Below are 20,699 nucleotides of genomic sequence, written 5' to 3' on the forward strand. Positions count from 1 at the left end.
GACCGTCCGATCTATATAGGACAGATAGAAAGCAAACTATGGCAATTTTACAAAAAGATAGTCGCACCTCTCTCCACTTTGCACATAAGGTCTTTTTCTCGTTCATCATTATCTCCCACAACCTCATTGTCGAGCAATTAAAAAAGAAAGCCTCTGGAATAATCTAACATGGTGGCCGCTGCTGGTGTTGTCCATCCTCATTCCTCCGCTCAGTCCGACCACCAATCACCATCAGTCCCTACACCTCCTCACCTTATCTCTTCTCTTTCTCGAGATATTATTAGTTTTTACACATGGGATTACTCCTGCATGAGTCAACCACAACAGGTGTTTTATATTAAAAAAAAAGCATCTTGATGTTTCATGTGAAATGCACGGGCATCTTGCTAGTAAATAGTGAAGGCTAAGATGAGAACTTTTTTACCCAGAAACATTCATATTTTACCTTTCGCCCCTCTAGCTGATTCTGTCTAGCTCCGCCACTCGCCTCCAAGTGTCTCTTTGGCATCATGAGCTTGAAGGGTTACTAATTGTTGGAACTTTAGTCCCGTCAAAACAAGTTTATCATTTGATTGTCGGCTTGAAGTCGGTATTGAGGCCGTCCCGACTCTTGAAGTTGAAGGCATCGGCTGATTGACAGGCCCCTCCTTTCCCCATACAGTGCATTCAGGTTAGTACATACTATAGATACATTAAAATATGCTTTAGTTATATGAGAAAAAATCAAGGCCCATTTGTATCTCTCCGTGTCGGAGTGTTTTTTCAAAGCTCGTCTTAGTGTTTTGCTGTCAAAGCCATTCAGTCCCAAAAAAGTTCAGGCATGCTAGCTAGAGTTAAAATCCATAAGATCTTGACACCTAGTCATGGTTGTGGCACGTGATAGCTAACTTCCACGCATCCCTGTCCATGACTACTTTTTATGATAGTCAATTTCCCCTTCTTATTAGAATTCTCAATTCAACTAATCAGCTGATCGACTTAAGTTTGCATGCATTAGGATTTTGTATATATGCAAACTTTGAACCATGTGCAAAAACATTTAATTGTAGTTGGCCACCGTACATGTACCATCATATGTGCATATTGGTATACAACTAGTTTCCATGGCTGTCTTGTAATTCCACGATGAAAAAAGGAATAAACGAGCTAGTCATATAACTCACAGAAAAAGGCAATAAACAGACCAAAAGGAGATAATTAACCAAGATTGGTGCCAGCGAATTTCTTAGCACCAGTTCTCCATTAAATAGTGACATGAAAGGATTACACTATAAAATCCACTGTCAAGTACAATGGACAACATTTAAGGAAGGAAACACATCCACTAAGAAAATTTCAAAATCCAGTGTCAGCTCTTGGAACCTATGGATACTCTAAAAATGGGCCTAAGGCTCCGAGAACAACAATATTTAATCAAGAAAAAAATAAATAAAATGGTAGATCTATCGATTGCCACATCTCTACATGTAGACAATACAGTAGGTACAGGAGAGAACTTATTCATAGTCGAAGGGTAGTTTAACGATGACGAGAAAAATATCCTACCTTGATGAAGATGTCACATAGTTCCAACCAGTAGGCAGGTTGTGGCTATTGTAGGCGTTAGGGCAGAGTACCAGGCCGGAGATTTCGATCCAGGGTCATGGGAGCATCAACATCATCATAAGGCGACAGATCCACCATCTAAGGGGGCAACGGATCCATGGCGCCAACTGGACCAAACCATCTGGACATGATCGAGAACTTGCACCATGGGAAAAGACGTCTTCCTGCAAAACAGGAGTTTGCGCCATTAGAGGAGGTGGTCACAAGATAGTTATAGGATTAACCATTGATATTACCTCGGTCTTTCGCAACGCTGTAGCGAATTTGACATGCGCAATAGTAGGTGGCAGCATAGCCAATGTCACGCCTTGTTGCGCTGGAGACAATGCATGTGCTGACCCTGAACGGAGCTTCTCAAGGCTTGCATTGATGTCCATGAGGTGCTTCTCCACCCTCCATTTGAGGATGAGGGACATGTGATCAGGCATGTCATTGAAGCCCCGATAGTCACCGACAAAGAAGTCACTGAGCATGACCTTGATCTTCAAGTCGATGTTCTGCCGTTGGACTTCTAAAAACTTGCACTTCGCCTTGTTGAACATCTCTTGGATTGAGCCAGTGTTTTGCTGCTTATTCTTGGATTTATTTTTGCTTCATTTAGCGATGGCCAGAGCACGTCTGTCTGGGCATGGCCTGGAAGGTACCACAAGAGGCAACCTTGGATGCCACAAAGGATTGCAAGCTCTTGAGCCTTCTTTGCAAGCATGTGGAAGCGCTTCCTCATTGTCGCCTTGCGCTTCGCGACGTCTGCGATACACTGGATCTTAGCCTTCCCCCGACGAGCCATCGATTATATTTGGTTGGTGTGAGGAGAAGGATGAGAAGGGGTCTATTTTATAGCCAGACTTTATAAATTGGATGGCCATTATCAGTGTGCAAATATGTATGGAAACACTAAAGATTTTTATTATGAAGATTCTCTAGATGGTCCTAATGCATTGATATAAAAATACTCCAAGTAAGGGAACACAAATATTTTTATTTTTGTAGATCAATATACACCCTCAAACAACCATGCAGAGAACACGAATGTTAGTTCTGAAATAGGACTTTGGACATAAATGATAGTTGTATGGATAGAATAGAGCCTTGGCCTCCAAGGTAGATGTCAGAGACTTCATGGTCTTCAAGTGTTTTGTTCTCTCAAATTCGTTTTGGTCAATTTCTTTCCTTTGTTAACATACAAATAGGATCACACACTATCAAGGTGTTCACATGGTGTTGTAGAAAATAAAATAAGAAATGTCATGTTTAACATTCTGTGCCCCTTTTGGCGATTCTAGGGAAAATGGATTGCCGCATGGTGTTACTATGTTTTGTTTTCTTTTTTAAAATGATTAATGATTATGAAATTGGCTTCCTTCGAATAAAGAAGGATATACTCCATTTCACAATATAAGATGTATTAGTTTTTTTAAAAGTCAAACTTGTACATGTTTGGTGAAGTTTTTAGAAGAAAATATCAATATCTAAAGTAGCAAATTTGTATCATTTGATCCATCATGAATATTATTTTTAATTTTTATCTGTTAGGTATTGCGGATGTTTGATATTTTAGTGTATCCACGCAAAAAAAGAAAGATAGTTTAGTGTATAACCTTGGTCAAACATGTGAATGTTTGACTTTCATGAAAATTGATGCATACCTTATTGGAACGGAAGAAGTGTATATTATACTTTCTCCATCCCCAATTATTTATCTTAGATTTGTCTATGTACAAATGTATACGGAGATAATACCAACCAGTGAGGGGATGCATGGAGACCGACTAGGATTGTCTCTAACTAATATTGAACTCGATTTTTTTCCATCCGAAATTGTTCTCTCTTTCTCCTCCTATGCTTTCAGCTCACAACTGTTTGGCAGTTGTTTTGCAGGGTCGGGGCATCCGGGTGCTATGGCACCTTTCCGAAGAAGAAAACGCCATTGCTTTCACTAATTACTAACATTGCTAGACTCAAGTTGCATGCATTACTATTCCATTATACTGAGGTTTATCTAGCTAGAGCACGAAAACCATGAGGAAAGTACTTAATAGCTAGCCTGGATACTCATGCGCTTGCTAGGCACATCCATACATGCAAATATAACCTGAAATGGATCGAGCTACGTAATCAGATCACTAGTGTGGCCAAAGATCAAAGATGTCTGGTTTGACACAGGAGACGTACAATCTCCCGTGCAAATTAGCCTCGGTCGAGGCTGCGATGATAAAACAGGAGCCTCGAACGCGCCGACTGACACGACGACGCCGATCATCAGTTGCCGGCCGCCGGGGGCCAGGTGAGCTCCAGGCCGCCGAAGTCGTCCCAAGCTCCCGTCGCGCCGGCGGGGGCGAGCGTCTCGTAGTCGTCACTGCCACCCCACGGCGCGAGCCCGTCGTAGAGGTGGTCCGTGGCCGCCGGCGTCGTCCGGGGGAAGCCGCCGATGATGATGGATGGGCGGCGGCAATCAGCTGATGATGGAGCTGACGGATCGATCGACGGGAGCGGTTGGTCGTGGCCTACTAGTAGTAACCTATGCGAGGCCGTGCGTCCTGTTGGTTGAGGCCGCTATATATAGAAGCCGGCGTGGCGGCGGGGCCTGCGGGTGACTCGGCGCTGGCGTACGGCAGCAGCACCAGATGCTCTCCTTGTGTCCGAAGGTAGGTTCCTCCACCGTGCACCCCACCCGCGTACGTGGCCGTCGACGAAGACCCGACGCGCGCGGTCATGCCTCTTGGTCTTGGTAGGAGTAGGACCCTTCGTTCAGCTTACCGAGGAAACTGAACGGCCGGCGGGGTGTCCATGGTGTGGTGTGGAGAGGAGGCTGGAAAATTCTCGGTCCGTCCTCGGCCATGGTGGATGGAATCTTGCTAGTTGCCGCTAGTACCAGTCCAGTCAAGACATCGTCGCATCAACATCTGGCAGGCGGCGGCGCCGGCCGGACGCACCGTGACGCCGACGCATGCATCCAGTGTGCTTTGCGTCGACTGGCTAAGCTTGCGCGCTAGCAAACGTGCCAGCGATGGGGCCGGGCAGAGGTCGAGTCGGCGTTAATGGGGACGGACGGACGGAGCTGGCGGGCGAGCGCAGGTCGTGGACTCGTCGTGTGCTGGTCGCGTCAGGGTGACGCGGCGCGGGCCCGGCGGAGGTTGGCGAGAGGGAGGACCGAGGGGGACATAGGTCGGTGCGCCCTACGCGGTGGGGCCACACGCGCCATGCGACGGCGACGGTACTGTCGCCGTCGTGAGTTTTGTCTGTCGCCCCGGTGAGGTTAACTTCTGCATTCCTGGCTGGCCGACGCTAGGCGCAGAGGGCAGACCGATGGACACGGCGGCTCCTTGGTGCCAACGGCGCGATTCCGCGTCTCTTGTCGATCGTTATGGTGGCTCTTCTGCTCGCCGTTGTCAAGAGTCAAGTGATGTTTCCCCTAAAGGTTTCGGAGCCGGACTCCGCAAATCAGATCCTCTATATATGCTCGGCGGAAGGATGTCCCTAAACAGTAACCGGTCACCCCTCATTTTTTTCTCGCTGCAATCAACTACTCTATTTGATTCATAATAAGTGCGGTAGCTTTGAACTAAGGTTAAACTAATCTTAGTTTAAAGTCGTAACGCTTATTTTGGATTGGAGGTAGTACCTCATATTTTATATCCCAAATTCATACAATATCATGCAACACAAAATCTAAAGCTAGCTTCCACTCCTCATTGTGAGAGATGTCAACGACCTCCGTGCCAGCAGGGGCAATGCTACACACACGGGATTAATTTTACGGGATTCACGGAGAGGCTGAGGTGGGTTTTCTTGATTGGATGGAAATCAGGGTGAGGGGCCCCACCCCCCCTGAAAATCAGGGGGGGGGGCAAGTTTGATTAGTTGAAAAGAGCCCGTAATAACCAGTAAAAGCCCGTGAGTCTAGCATTTTCGGTGCCAGCAGTGCTGGACGGACCTACCTCCGGGTGCATGGCCGCCTGCCGCACCTCTGGCTCCTCGTCAGCCTGTATGTCGAGCTGCATATGAGGGGTGGCAGACAACCTGGGTGTATAGGATCGATATGAGGAGCCTGTCTAGGTCGGATTTTTTTGACCGCCAATGACCGGTTGTCCGCCCGGATGTATAGGTGGTGTTTGAGACACCTGGTTGTATATGCTTTTACCTGCAGAAAAAGTAATTTGTTGATTTGGACGATTTTCTTTTCTCTTTGACAGTGAAACTCTCTTTTACAGTGGGGCTGAGGGGATGGTCTGGTGTGGCTAAACTTCGGTGATTGGAAGGTCATCGGTGTGGCCGCAATTCCGGCACCGTTTAGGCTGCTGCCAATGCATGGGTGCTTAGATTAAGTGCTAAGCACATTAAATAGCTTAGCAACTATACTCCGCAATGCATAGGTGCTTAGTTTATGGTTGCTAAGTTTGCTTCATTTAATAATTTAGCAACTAAAGCTTTTCATGTATTGGTGGGCTCCCTTCTTTTAAATGTTTTGCCTAGGTTCACGCGTTTAGCATTGGTTCTTCCTGGGATCACCACACTCATCTCTCTCCTGTTAAATAACTTGCCACATCAGATTTTTTTGCCTATGTGAAAGGATTAGCACCTGTACAAGGTGGAGCATTGGAAGAGGCCTTAGCACGAGTGCGGGTGAGCTCCTCCGGCGGTTCTGTTTCCGAGGAGACGAGGCTTCGTGGTGGCCCTAGTTGTCTGAGCTCCTGGCGGCAGCGATCGACGAGTGAATCAAAGGTGGGGGATGAGATCAACGGGGCTACAAGGTGTTGGATTGGCGTGCACAGTGGTCGGCAGAGGCAGCCGAGCAAGATAGAGTGGTGGAAGGAAAAGGAATCTTTTGCTAAAACTTTGTTCGACTGCTCAAATTTGGGACATCACGCTTCATGCGATAGAAATGGCAAAGGCAGCGATCCATGACCCAAGCCGCCACTGTTGTCTCCCCCTCTCACGGCCGGTAGGACGTGTCGTCGGGCAAAACCCGCGCGGTGGCGGCTACGGGGAGGTGCCGATTAATGACGGGCTGATGTGGAGGTGTTGGAGGGCGATTGTGGATGATGAAGCAGATGAGGGCTCGAGTGTCGGTCTTGGTTAGGCGGTGCTCGGGGACGGTGTTGGTGAAGCCTGCGGCGACCAGAGGGATCCAGCGCGACGATTTTGAATGACGGACAAGTGAGAGTCGACAATGGGGTAAGGATCTTGGCTACCCATTTCAGCTAGAGTAGAGGTCATCGGTGGTGACGATGGCGGCAGGAACGGTGGCACGCGGGCGGGAGAAGAGATGAGGGAAAGTTTTACTCTGCCACACGGACCGGGGATCATCTTTAGGCGTCTTGGGCCGATTTTTCGGCCAAGGAGTATCTTTACTTCTCTAACCACTTTACGAGTTCTGGTCCGGTTTAGAGGGGTAAAATCTCACCGATTTTAAGGGATCAGCTAGACATTGCCCTAAGACAGAACCGCTACACGAACTGAACAGTATCCACACGCTAGTGAGATAGTGAGAAAAAATAGTACGTGTATCTCGTACACGAAACACGTACGTGCTCGGTGCTCCTGTGTGTGTGGGTCGATCCGGCGCGCGTTACGAGGGAGTACGGATAAGCGGTGGCCGGTGAGCATGTTGTGCTGTGGTGATGGATCCAGTCCAGTGTAAACACGAGTTGAGTGTGAAGGCAGCTGCAGCCTGCAAGCAGTACCAGGAGTGCAAGGCTCCGTAGAGAAATGGCGTGCACTTTCGGCACCGCACTACCCTCACCCTTGACTGAATCCAGAGGCGTGCAGTCTTCCAATTCTCGGATTTATCCATTCCATTCCCACCCGTGCGTGCGCGCACAAAATAAATAATGCCGCAATGATCGAGTGGTGATTAGTGCAGACGTAGGTTTAGGTACGCATGCAATCTACTCCTTCCGCTCCCCCAATGCGCTCTCCTAATATAAAAGCGTATTTCACGCTAGAGGAAGTAGTACCTTTTAGCTTTTTCTTGAGTCATATGGACCTTGGGAGGTAGTTTATCTGAAAGATAGTGGATTTGAGTTCGTGGTTCATGGCAGGCAGGTATGGTTTCCTCCTCCAACGTTTTATTTGAGTGGGGGTGCCAAATCTGGTGTTCGATGCCGTGTCTGGGTATTGCCCCGGTCTGATTCATTCAACGACAATGGCTTCGTTTTTATTGACGAGCCATCTTGAAGGTCCGTAAAGCCGCATATCAGCGATGGAGCCGCGTCGAGCTCGGGTGTGGAGGTGATCCGTCATTTTGTCCTTTGGTGGCTGCTATGGTGGTGACAGGCGTTAGTGTCAAGCTCAGAGGATTCTTCAACCTTGTTTGTAATTTTACTTCTTGACTGGTGTTCCTGTGTGCAAAGGCTAGCGTTCTGCTGCCTTTTCAATTTTGTCAGGTCAATATGTACGTGACTTGTACTATGCTCTTTATGATATAAATGAGACACGTATTATCATGAATATATATATATATATATATATATATATATATATATTAGTATGTATATAGTTAATATTGAAATAGCTATAAATTCTTATATTAGGAAACGGAGGGAGTAGTTTCATTACCATTTACCAGTTCATGCATTGCACGCGCGTCCATCGGAAGAGAATGTCCAGGTCAGTATGGCGTGGTTTACATACCAGCTCGCTTGCAACTGAGGTCAAATTCTTCTTCAAATGATCCCTGCAAAAAAAAACTTCTTCAAATAAAAAAATTAAGGTAAAATTAATTACAGTCGAATCATGATTGTAATGTTTATTCGTTATGGGGATTTGTGTACGGTTACATGCTATTAATAGATCAGAGAGCTCTCTTGAACAAAAATTAAGAGGGGCAGCATGACGACAAACTTGTGTGCGTTTGACTAAGTGACCAAATGAAATTGCCGCAACGTCGAAGCGGACCCTGTTTACGGGAACACACTTCAAGCGTTGACAGACAAAGATCACCTTGTGACTCACACCTATGAACGTGTTCTAGGTCAGTGGTTTGATTCCAGTGGAACGATTGATCTTGAAAAGGATTTGGCGTTCATGGAAGCAACCACTGTCTTTGTGGGAGCCGTTCTTAGTGTGATTGAAGACAAGTTGGTTGACGCATATCTTCGTATGCGGGTCTCCAAAAACTTGTGAGATGCGCCTTGAAGCTAAGTTCGGCGCAACCGATGCTGGAAACGAGTTGTATGCTATAAAGCAATTCCTTGATTACAAGATGGTTGATAACCGTCATGTTCTGGACCAGACTCATGAGATATAGTGCATCGCTAAGGAGCTAGATCTCCTGAAGTTCGAGTTAAGGGACAAGTTTGTAGCGGGTTACATTATTTCAAAACTTCCTCCTTAGTGGAGGAACTTTGTTACTTCTCTCAAGCACTTGAGACGTGAATTCTCTGTTAAGGATGTCGTCGGTCATCTAAAAGTGGTGAGCAGAACTCGAGAAGAGAGGACTCACACATGAAAGGGGTTTGAGAACTCCGGGGGGAGTAGAGGGGTGATGTGAAATATTGCCTGCGAGGTGAGGATGGACTTGACCAAAGTAGTACAACCAATCTAGTGATATTCCTTTCCCTGCCAAGGAGGGAGCTTTGCTGCAATTTTGTCCTCAAACGGTTGGAAACCCACTCCCTTGAGTTACCACATGGAGAGCGGCAGGCCAATGTACTTGATCGGGAATGAAGCTCACCTACCCGACAAGCTTTGCAGGGTGTCATTGAGATTACGGTTGCCGCAACGAATAGGGACGACCGAGCTTCTGTGGATGTTGGTGGAGAGAACAATGACCTCACCAAAAGAATCTAAAAAAGTTATCAGATTTTTGGATGTCCTGCTTGATGGCAGCAAAAAAATGGCGGCGGCAACATAGAGCGAGGCGCGGAAAGTGGCCCCTCTACCACCAATCTTGTGCCCAGCCATGATGGTTTGGTTCCGTCATGTATTATGACGCGGTATACATAACGGATTTCGAATCCGTCATGCGTGGCCATCCGTGATGGTTTTGTGCCCAGCCATGACGGTTTGGTTCCGTCATGTATTAACAGATTTCTTGTAGTGGCAAGAGGTTGTGCTTAGTAGCCACATCGAGGATCTCTCGCATGGGGGGGGGGGGGGGGTGATGATGAGGACAAAAAGCGACAGAGAGAGTGGGTCGCCTTGCTGCAACCCTCGCCCATGTACCTTTGAGAAGGATCCACGATGAAGATGTATCGCAAGACAGCGATCCAGCCTCCGAACCAGCTCGGGAACCCCCCTTCTTTGTGCGAGATCGAAAATGTAGTCGTCTCTAACAAAATCAAAGGCCTTGCGATAGCATGGTTGCCATTTTATTTTGTGGAGGGGTCAGGCAAAGTTTGTGACTTACATGAAGTTATCGTAGATGCTCCTCTTTTTTGTTGTTATCGTTGGGCAAAGTTCTTAATGTCCACATTGCGGGGTTCGCCCTCTCATTATTCCAAGTGAAGCCACGATTCTACAAATGGATCTCCTTGAGCTCACAGTTGCGCGAGAGTTATCCAAAATCGGTTTTATTCTGCTTCTGTTATATACTTCACTTACTGATCTAGCAGAAGAGAATAAAAGACTAGTAGAGTACTACGGTCAAAAGAAGAAGCCACTGGAAATCTTTCTGGATACAGAAACTTTAATCACCAATTAATTAATCCTTAGAAGAAAAGAGGCCCTCTCTTAACTTTAAGAGAGAAGTACATATTTCAACCCCGAACTATTGCCCTAGTCTAATTTACAACCCCGAACTTCAATACCGTCTAAATTACAACCCCCAACTCTCAAAACCGGTCAGGATTCAACCCTTCTCTACCTCTTAACCTGTTTTGAGCAAGCTGACCGGTTTTGACCCGTTGACTGGGTGAACCGTAAACTCAAAAAACAACTAATTTTCTTTCACCTGGTAAACCCTGGTAAACAGTTTTTTTAAAAAAAAATTACATTTTTTTAGCTTGTTTGGACATTTGAGTAGCTCTCACAAAAAAGACAAATGTGAAGTCTGTGAAACAATTAACTGTTTGTGCATTGTTCGGGCTGATTTTTTTTGGCTGAGGGTTACTCAGGTGTCCAAATGGATTAAAAATTGGCATGGACCTCATGCATTGATACATCTTGCATGCATTGATATTTTTTTTTTGAAAGTTTTGAATTTACTGTTCAACCGGTGAAAAAATCAAAATTATTTTTTTACTTTTTTATTTTTTTCAACTTTTATTTTTTTGAATTTACAGTTCACCTTGTGCAAAAAAACGAAATTATTTTTTGATTTTTTAAAATTTACTGTTCACTAGTCAAGAGGTCAAAACTGGTCAACAGGGAGAGAAGTGTTGAATTCTGAACGGTTTTAAGAGTTGGGGGTTGTAACGTAGATGGTATTGAAGTTCGGGATTGTAAATTAGACTAGTGTAAGAGTTTGGGGTTGAAATATGCACTTCTCTTATTCTAGCTGGCAGAAGAGGCCCTTTTTTTGCCAGGAAATTATTTATATTATTACTCAAATACCAGGTTTAGTAGGTCGTGCTTTTTGACAATTACCGAAGTTTGCCAAATAAATGGCTTACATAATTGTGAGCTCAAACACACATGGGTATACAATCATTTCGTTCATCCATCGGGGGCAAAGGATAAAGCAGTCACGTGGGAAATGTAGTTGCCACTCCCTAACAGTTTTGAATGTTCAGAATTTTAGACCTCTAGGGCAAAGGATAAAGCAGTCACGAGTGTGCACTGCAATCAACTTCCATCGGCAGTGTCAAACAAAAAAAAAACTCCATCGGCTGCCAACAACTGATGAAATCCGGCAGCAGCCACATAATCGGTAGTCACCAACACGAAATCCAATTTATCTGGGCATCCATTCATGATTCAGCAACGAACTGGAAACTACCACTAGCAGAAGAAACTCCAAGCTTGCAGCGGCTACACAATACTAACAGTTGTTTCTGATGTCATCGGCTGCTTCAGCAATGCTGCAAGTTCAGTAGTATCTCCTAGTGTATAATAGCACCTCATCCGTCCAAGTTCATCCGCGTAATGGCACCACGTTCACGGTCGCTGTCTTCAGCCTCCAAGCGTCAAGCCTGGTCACCTTCACGCCGCCGGTTCCATTGTTGAAAACGAACACGTGACTGTTGCTCTTCTCTGCGTGCTCAGGGTACACCCTTGCAGTCATGCATGTCCGCCCCCCGCCTCCGAAACTTTCCACCACCGAATAGTCAACCTGATTGTTGGGACAAGACAATGAAATCACAGGTTGAAGAATTTTGAATACCAATGTCCTGAGAGAATCTTGATTACCAGTGTTCTGAGAGATATGGTGCTCCCTTGCTCCTCCATGTCCATGTCTACAAATCCTCCATACGCCAGCTTGTACACTTTGTCTCTCCGAGTGGATCTGTTGCACAGAGGTACAGAAGAAATATGAATTTGCAACTGCAGAAAATTCTGAAGTAAATGAATTGCTACATAGATAGACAGACAGACAGAAGGCCGGACAACTTCACATGGATAAGCAATCGAACAGTGCAATTTTGAAAGTTAAGCTAACTTTTTGGAGATGATAAGAGGAAGAAAATCTTAGTGTTACTGATAAGAAGATCTTGTAAGGTTCCTTAGATGTGGTCTCTCAATAACAATATACTTTTCCTTCTCCTTGACAACCAAATTAACAAGATTTTGTGCTGCATCGCCATGCATACTGCAACAAAGGCAAACAATGTGCAGCTAGATATACGTTCCCAGCGACAGCAGTTTGTGTGACAGCTAAAGAACCATTGATTTCAACTTCACTACTGCGAAAACATCTCTCAGCGAAAGTGAATTGTTTGCCAAGGTGAGCTGTCAGTATGCTAATTACTTCCTTGAGAAAAATAAAGCTTAAAGAAAAATGGAGCGGCCACATCAGCACTTCAAAATTAAAATGGTTCTTTAGCTGCTTCTTTAGCTTTTAGCGGCAACTAGGCTGCCAATGCATTAGGGTTCCTTGAGAAAAAAAGGGCTTAAGGCAAAACTTGACGTATGTCACAGCAGCACTTCATCAATACAAAATACGAGAGGCTACTTCTGTACCTTTTAGCAAAAAGTTCTCATCTCACAATGTCAGTGAAAACTTATTTCGTCCACTTTATAAGAAAAACTCAGATTATTTCGTCCACAATAACCAAAAAGAAGAACAACTCAGATTAGTTCGCCCACAAAAAAACAGAAGAGGTTGCCACTACAATATTATGGCTAAACATAACAAGCAGTTTATTCTTAAGAAGAGTGAGTGTAGAAATCAGTCATTATGTCACCAAACCAAAAATCGTTACGGTCAACAGATGAACATTAGTTGGCACTAATGGTAACAGGGATCAGATCTGCAATCTGTTTCTAACTGATATGCTTTCATTCAACCCTCTTGGCAGATATTACTGATAGATTGTGTTCATGGTTATGTTCCAATATTCAATCCAGGAAGGCGACAGTATGTCATCTCCCAATCGCGCGGGGGCACGCACCCCATTTCAGGATATAAGCAACTCCCACTCGTTGGGTAACTATCAGCCTACTGAGCGCTACTGTTTTTCTGGGATGATGAACACTGCTGCTGCTGATGTGCTAACTTTCTGTCTGTATTTATACAGATCCTAAAGAATTGAAGATGCATAGGGACAGAGAATATTACGCACGAAATAAGGATGCCATTCTCAAAAGACGTCGTGATGCACGTGAAAATAACCAGGCTCCAAAAGTGCTGCTTAATGACGTCCAAAGTGTGGCACATACACCCCTGGTCATGTTCCAAAGTAAAAATAACCTTGTACTGCTGGCTTATGTTCCATTATTCAGGTAACTGCTGAGACGCTAAATTATAATAACTAGTATAATGTATCGTAGATCTAGACCCTAAGGAGCACAAAGAGGCAACTGGAAAGGAAGTGGTATTCACAAAATAGGGATCAGATATTGAACAGACAACGTCAAGCCTACAGTCAGAAAAAAATGTCTGATGCTTCTGCCGAAATCAATGGCCAGGAAAATGAAACACAAACACCGGTGTCCACATCCATTGGTAATGACGATCGACGCATTGCATACACCCCTATTTGTTGATGCTAATCAGCTTATTTTCATCTATATATAGACCCTAAAGAGATAAGGAGGCAAAGGGACAGGGAGCGGACAAAGGCTACTATTGCCATCCTGAACGACAATAAGAATTGTGTAACCCAACTATAAACAATATATCATGTGCAAGTTGTGTGGTGCCATATAATAGTGTTTTCATTTTATTAGCTTGCATATTATTAAGATATATATGTACTGATGTGGTGTCACCAAATTTCTTGCAGGCTTATCAAATATGCCAAATTCATCCCGATCACATGAAGGCATCCCTCACGACAAGGAAAATATTTAGGGGAAACATCGATGAATCCAATTGGTTGCACAGGAATGATGCATATCAGATGGTACTAATTGCAGGGCGAGTGAGAGCTGTTGCTGTGCCTTTTGGTCATAAAACACAAACAATTTCCAGCATCATTGGAGATATTGCACCAGGTATATCATTCAGTGTTGGTACAGTGTAAGGAACAATAAAACTACAATCATTCCTGTGCATGGAATTTACTGTGAATGTAACACAATGCAGGGCCTCTCACACAGATGTCAGGGGTTGAGGTACCGTTCTCAGTACAATACATAACCCAGATTGCACAACTGAGGATGCGGGTTAGTTCGTGATTTATTTATAGTGCAAGTGTGTTGGCCGTAATCCGGATTCTCTTTCGTTTATACAGGTATATATAGAGCCTTTTAATGGCTCCAATCAACCTCAAAAGACCCCGCCTAATGATAAGAGACGAGGAGTGGAACCGACAACAGAGACACGCTCCTTTACCCACTATCCTGTAGAATTCTATCTAATGGAAGGCTGCTGATTTCCTCCTCCTCCCTTCGTCTCTAACTGAACTTTTATGTTTGCTGCTACCATTTGGCTGTTGGTTATTGCTTTTGTTGGAATCATGGATAAGAAGATAGAAGATAATGGACTGTACTGACTAAATATATGCTAAATGGCTTGATGCTTAAAAAAATTCCATCTGCATTAGGGAGCTGTGTTACCTTGTGAGGTCGGTGCACATGAGGATTCTGTAGTTGTCGCTGCGTCTGAACACCCTGAAGAATACAGACGTGTGCTCCCGCAGGTCGCCGGAGGCCATGACGAGCAGCCCGAACGGGCCGACCCCGCCTGGCACGGACACGCCTCTCTCCTCACACAGCTTCTGAGGGTCCAGCAGCCACTTGGGCTCGAAGGTCTCGGCCCCTTCCAAGTCTGGGATCTGGAAGACGACCTCCACGGCCGCCTGTGCGCCCGCGCCGGTGATCTCCTTCACCCCACCGGTGTTGACGTGCAGTCCAACCAACTGATGGCCGACCCTTTTGGTCCTCAGTGTCTCTATCTCATCAACCGGCCACTGGCGCAGCTGCTTCCCGTCACCGTCAAGCCACACCTTCCTTGGAACAATCTGGATGCGCACATCATAGACAGTTAGTATATAAGTAAAGACCTTTTAATGGTGCAAAACATCTAAAATCCAATCTTTACGAGTAAAAACAACATCAGAGCAAGTAAAACACTCTTGTCACTGAAATCATGAAGTTGGGCAACCAGTTCATCAAATCGATGATATTCAACTAAATTAATAAATAATGACCAAGGACAACTTGTACAATGCAAGGTATAAAGAATGTTTATAAGCACCATTCATCGAGCCAAACATGTGCAACTGAACAAGGATCCGATCCTAGGTATAAACAGAAACAAATGGAAATAAAAATGAATATACACCAAGATTGGGAATTTTTTTTCTAAGCTTATTATTACTTAGGATGGTCTCAGTCCATGACCAGATGCAGGTTTGTGATCTGCCAGTCCCATTACATAATTTGTTCACTGTGAAATATCCTGGTTATCTCTTACTTCCCCTGTTTTCAGGAGAAACTACAAAGATCTCCCATGCAGACTTAGTAGTCACATTAGGCTTCTAAAAATCAAGAAAGTCTAACAATTGAGCATGAACCATACGATACTTCGCCAGCTCTCGGGAGTGGATCTTTGGGCAACTCGCGCTAGCATCTCTAGCAACTACGTATCATGCATTGGGCGAGTTTTTTGTGCGAAAAAAACACACACAACGCTTTCAGGAGTGGATCTTTGGGCAACTCGCGCTAGCATCTCTAGCAACTACGTATCATGCGTTGGGCGAGTTTTTTGTGCGAAGAAAACACACACACCGCTTTCAGGAGTGGATCTGCGCCAACATCTCTAGCACCTACCTATCATGTGTTGGTTGAGTTTTTTGTGCACAAAAAAGAAAACACAACGCTCTCGGGAGTGGAACTATGGGCAGCTCGCACCAGCATCTCTAGCAACTACCTATCACGTATTGGGCAAGTTTTGGAACTAATTTGGGTGTTTTTCAGGTGTTTGTGCTCCGTATTTCGGAACTAATCCGGGTGTTTTTCAGGTGTCGTAGTCTACTGCACCGTCAGTTATCCAAGTCAAACTGCATATCATTATGGATTGTCAGACAATGAATCCATCGTTTCCTTGTACTCCCTCCGTAAACTAATATAAGAGTCTTTATAACACTATTTTAGTAATCTAAACGCTCTTATATTAGTTTACAGAGGGAGTATCTTTTTAATCTTCGTTGTGAATTTTACAGTCCAACCGTCTGAACTTATGAATATACAGTACTAGTTTGCGGCTGCTCTATGTTCGTTCCCATCTTAGCGTCCGTGCACAAGGATGTTAAATATTAGGGACTAGTACATGACAAAAGAAACTGCAGATTGATCTGAGAAGTTAACACAGCAAAGTTGATTCTTTGTAGCTCGGAACCTAAGGCTGTCTGAAAAGAAACATAACATATGACCAGCAGGACATGGCCGCTCAGATTTCAGGGCGAGTTCCTACAGAAAACGTCTATCTTGCTGTATCAGAAACATGTAACCTCATAGGCAAGCACCAACACTAGCATCTTACTGTCCGTCCAAATGAAAATGCGCATTCACCGAGTCAATACCTGAACCACCGCCATTGCTGTGTGCTAAGGACCATCTCCTTACCACCTATTTCGCGGTTCATTCTTGACTCCAGACTCATCGCCGGCTGCTCACACCAAGGCCAAAATCCAGGTGTCGCAGTGCAGCGCCGTCCTGACCCTGTTGATGGTGCAGGAGATGAGGCTGTCCACCCCAAGGTCTGCGCCGAATCCACGGTGGGCGGCGTCGTCGGAGAAGAAGGCTGTGGATGGAGGGGCTCCGACGCGGGATTTTGCTCGGTGGGATCTCGCCAGATCTGGCCCAGGGCGGTGCTATACCGAGGGGTGGGTGGTGGAGGCAGTGCGGTGAGGTGGCCGGCCGGTGCTGGTCGGCGGCGGCGGAGGGAGTTCGCCTGGGATTGTAGGGAGGTGGCCGGAGTGTGGAGAAAGGTACGCACGGGAGATGAGATGGTGCAGGTCCGGCAGAGAGATGGGTGGCTCGGCTGGATTCGTTTTGTTTCGGTCCACCAGCCGACACGTTACTGACATCGCACGATTAAAATCCTACCCATGGCTCACGCGGGCGTGTGCTCGGAAGCCATAAAAACAGGTTCAAAAACATTTATTTAGGTTTTTATATTATAATTTGATTCATTATATAGGACCTAAACAATCCCCCCCCTAATAATATGAAATTACCAATTTTTCCCAAGCTAAATTATAAGTGGACCTCTACTAACCTCCTTTTTTTGTGGACGGACCTTTACTAACCCTTGGGCCAACTTAATTACTCCCTCCTCCGTAGACTAATATAAAACAGTTTTGCTAGAACTCATCTAGATGAGATTTAATTTGGTCTCATTCACCTTTTATAGCCATTGGATGTGGTGCTATAAGATGCGTGTGTGCTGACGTGGGTTGTATCCGTTCTTGTTTTCCAGATGAATGAGACCAAATTACGTCTCATCTAGATGAGTTCTAGGTACTCCCAATATAAAAGCATTTAGATCATTAAAATAATGACCTAAGCGCTTTTATATTAGTTTATAGAAGGAGTACTCACCACAGAATGTATGCATCATAATAAAAAGTCTCAAGTAGACAATGAGCATGATCAGTTAGTTGATCGGAAATTGAGTGCACCTGAAGGCCGGACCAGCCTCTGGCGATGTCGTCGTCCTCGCTGTCGGACTCGTTCACCCACGCCCACAGCACACGCCGGTTCTTGCGCGCGTCGAAGAAGGACTTGGATGCGTACACATGGCCGTAGTCGAAGCGGCGCCACGTCCGGCAGTCCTCGATGATGCGCTCGCCGTCCACCTCCGGCGTGAAGGTGTCTGCCACGTTGTCGTACTGCCCAACCGCGTAGTAGTCCTCGGTCGTGTTCATCACGCTCAGCTTCAGCACGTGCCTCATGGCACCACTCGCCGTACCGGCCGCGTAGTCGAGGCGTCCCTCGTCCATGCCGGGCTCCGCCACCGGAAACAGGTCTGGGCACTCGACCATGCCGGCGGCGCGCGATGTGTACAACGGTGAGGCGTTCCGCTCCCAATGCCGGAAGTCCTTGCTCCGGTAGACGAGCGTGGAGGCAATGCCCGTGTTGTTGCTGCCGACCTGGGCCGCGACGAGGATGCGCCACATGCCATCGCTGCCTACCCATGCAGTGCTAGGGTCGCGGAACTGGTTGAAGAGGACGTCAGCCGGGTGCGGGATGACGGGGTTGTAGGCGGGCTTCACCCACTCGCGGAGCAGCGGGTCGGCGGGGTTCTTGGCGAAGGCGATATTCTGCACCTGCACGCGGTCGGCGTCGCCGCCGGTGTAGAGCATGGCTGGGACGCCCCCAGGGAGAATTGTGGCCGAGCCTGACCAACAACCATTGGCGTCAAAGGGGGCGGTAGGGTCAATCGCAGTTTCGAGGGCGGCCCAGTTTACAAGGTCCTGGGAGACCGAATGCCCCCAAGAGAGGTTGCCCTTGCCCCATGTCGCACCCAGTGGGTTGTACTGGTAGAAGAGGTGGTACACTCCGTTGTGGTACATCGGCCCTGTAGGTACATGCAACGAAAATGATTAGAGAAATTTCTATAGCATTGTGTCATTGTGTACGGCTCTTTCAAAGAACATGAAACCACGTGTCCATGTGTTAGCCCGTAGGTGCAGTGCAGTTTCGAGGACGAAAGCTAAATTGGTTGCTGCAGGCTGTTTTTCTTTTCTTGACCATGTACTTTATCTTCTTCTATATTAAGTTTACATGTATAGTTCTCATGCATGGATAGAAAGAAACATGGAATTCAGCTTGTTTTCGAAAATAAGCATCCTACTGACCCAATTGATCATTTATAGTTTCTTTTTTTTGCGAGAACATTTTTAGTTTCTTTTCATTGGCTTATTAGCTACTCCACTAGAGCTATTAGCAGAGACCAAAAGTGCAAAGGCCGTTGCTGCAAGGGGTTGAGCTATACTGAAGAAAGTGGTGCATGGATGGGCACCAACAATGTTGATTGTTGAAGAACGGACAGTTACGCATGCGTGAAAGCAAAAGCAGCGTGCAACACTAGGCAAGCCGGCATGCAACGTCCGCATCCGATTCCAAATAAGCCACATGAACTAATCAAATCAAGCACTAGGCTACTAGCTACAGTTAGCTCCAATTGTGAAAGTAGTTTGCTACTGTACACATCAGTGCTGCCCTATGTGGATTGGCTTTGTTTGCATATGCACGAATCTTTCTCCTCTTGCAACAGAACGAGCGACAACTCAAGGTATTTAGTGATCATTGATCGATGTTTACATGCAGCTCACGCATGGTCCAGGAAGAGATGTGGCGTGTGAGTGCATACTTTCTGTTTGTGTGCATGCGTGTGATTAGGAGTTGGAGACAAAATTAATTGGAGTGTATTGATAAATACTAAATTACTGAAAAAATATACAGAATTTCATATTACGTAATATAATTATTACATAAAAATTTGTTGTCATATGGCTGTTGTGAATATAACCGTAATCTAGCAACTACTTGCTCCATTTCTAAATATAAGACATTTTAAAGATTCTAGTATGGATTACATATGGATGTATATAGACGCATTCTAGAGTGTAGATTTACTCATTTTTCTTCGTGTCGGAATCACTAAAAAGGCTTATATTTAGAAACGGATGGAGTAGCAAGCGAGCACACTTTACTCATCAGACAAAAAGAGCAATAATATAGAACTTGGAGAACAGGGCGTACGTACCATTCGGATCTGCATGCTCCGCACCATCAGCCCAAGCAGCAATTGGCCGGACATGTACAACACACACAAAGGATCAGATAAGCTAGCTGAACTCATTCGTCAAAAGCAACCAGCTAAATTGAGTTGTTACGTACCGTTCTGCCAGTTCTTGGCGGGCTGGAAATGGTAGCCTGTCGTCCTACTGCTCCCGCCATGGCGGACTGCCACGCTCTCTGCTTCGGGGAGCCGGAGAGAGGACATGGCAGAGGTGGAAGGCGACGAAGCATACGGCGACATGGAGCAACACAAAGGATCAGATTAGCTAGATAAAGTCATTCATCAAAAGCGACCAGCTAAATGTTCCTACATACCGTTCTGCCAGGGCTTGGCTGGCTGGAAGTGGTAGGCCGTCCTGCTGCTCCCGCCATGGCGGGCCGCCACGCTCTCTGCTTCGGGGAGCCGGCGGAGAGAGGAGGTCGGACAGAGGAGAAGGCAGAGGTGGAACGCGACGACGCAAGCGGCAAGAGGGAGTCTGGCTCTGGCCATGGCCACCCACGGTGGGGAGGACGAGGGCGGGTTCGTGGTTCTAGTGCCTCTACTCTACACCTCGGAGTCGCCCAATTTATAGTACGCTAGGACTGGTGGCACGCCAAGTTCCGGACGTGTAATAATGAACCGTCCGTCTTGTTGGCTGAGCCGGCACGCGATGGGTACATTCACGAGAATAATTTTCTCCTCGAGGGGCAGGTACGGCACTTGTCTCCATCCATATCTACGTTCATTCACGAATGCATTCCATCATCTCGTCGCCGGCCCCTCCAATAGCTGCATGGCCATGGTCTAGCGTTATCGTGAA

At 46.0% G+C, this 20,699-nt stretch overlaps 1 protein-coding gene across 2 annotated transcripts; it reads right to left on the reverse strand.

Moving 5' to 3' along the window:
* Nucleotides 1-11,431: 11,431 nt before the first annotated feature.
* LOC123191056 (fructan 6-exohydrolase-like) lies at nt 11,432-20,454 on the reverse strand. 2 transcript variants are annotated; one of them, XM_044603814.1, is made up of 7 exons: nt 20,215-20,454; nt 19,999-20,076; nt 19,865-19,873; nt 17,775-18,673; nt 14,707-15,110; nt 11,896-11,992; nt 11,432-11,818 (listed from the first exon to the last, which is right to left on the reverse strand). In XM_044603814.1, exons 1-7 carry the CDS (start codon nt 20,387-20,389, stop codon nt 11,621-11,623), a joined length of 1,860 nt encoding a protein of 619 aa, XP_044459749.1. In that variant the 5' UTR covers nt 20,390-20,454; the 3' UTR covers nt 11,432-11,620. The 2 variants fall into 2 exon arrangements, with proteins under 2 accessions (XP_044459749.1, XP_044459748.1); XM_044603813.1 differs by having other exon boundaries at nt 14,707-15,116.
* Between the last annotated feature and the right edge of the window lie 245 nt (nt 20,455-20,699).

Source organism: Triticum aestivum, chromosome 2A (genome assembly GCF_018294505.1).
Source record: "Triticum aestivum cultivar Chinese Spring chromosome 2A, IWGSC CS RefSeq v2.1, whole genome shotgun sequence".
NCBI lineage: Eukaryota > Viridiplantae > Streptophyta > Magnoliopsida > Poales > Poaceae > Triticum > Triticum aestivum.

Coding starts and splice junctions, on each gene's coding strand:
- LOC123191056 (XM_044603813.1), bottom strand. CDS start 20,389: ATGGCCAGAGCCAGACTCCCTCTTGCCGCTTGCGTCGTCGCGTTCCAC. Junction 20,077..20,214: donor AGCCAAGCCCTGGCAGAACG/GTATGTAGGAAC, acceptor TCCCCGAAGCAG/AGAGCGTGGCAGTCCGCCAT. Junction 11,819..11,895: donor CCATATCTCTCAGAACACTG/GTAATCAAGATT, acceptor CCCAACAATCAG/GTTGACTATTCGGTGGTGGA.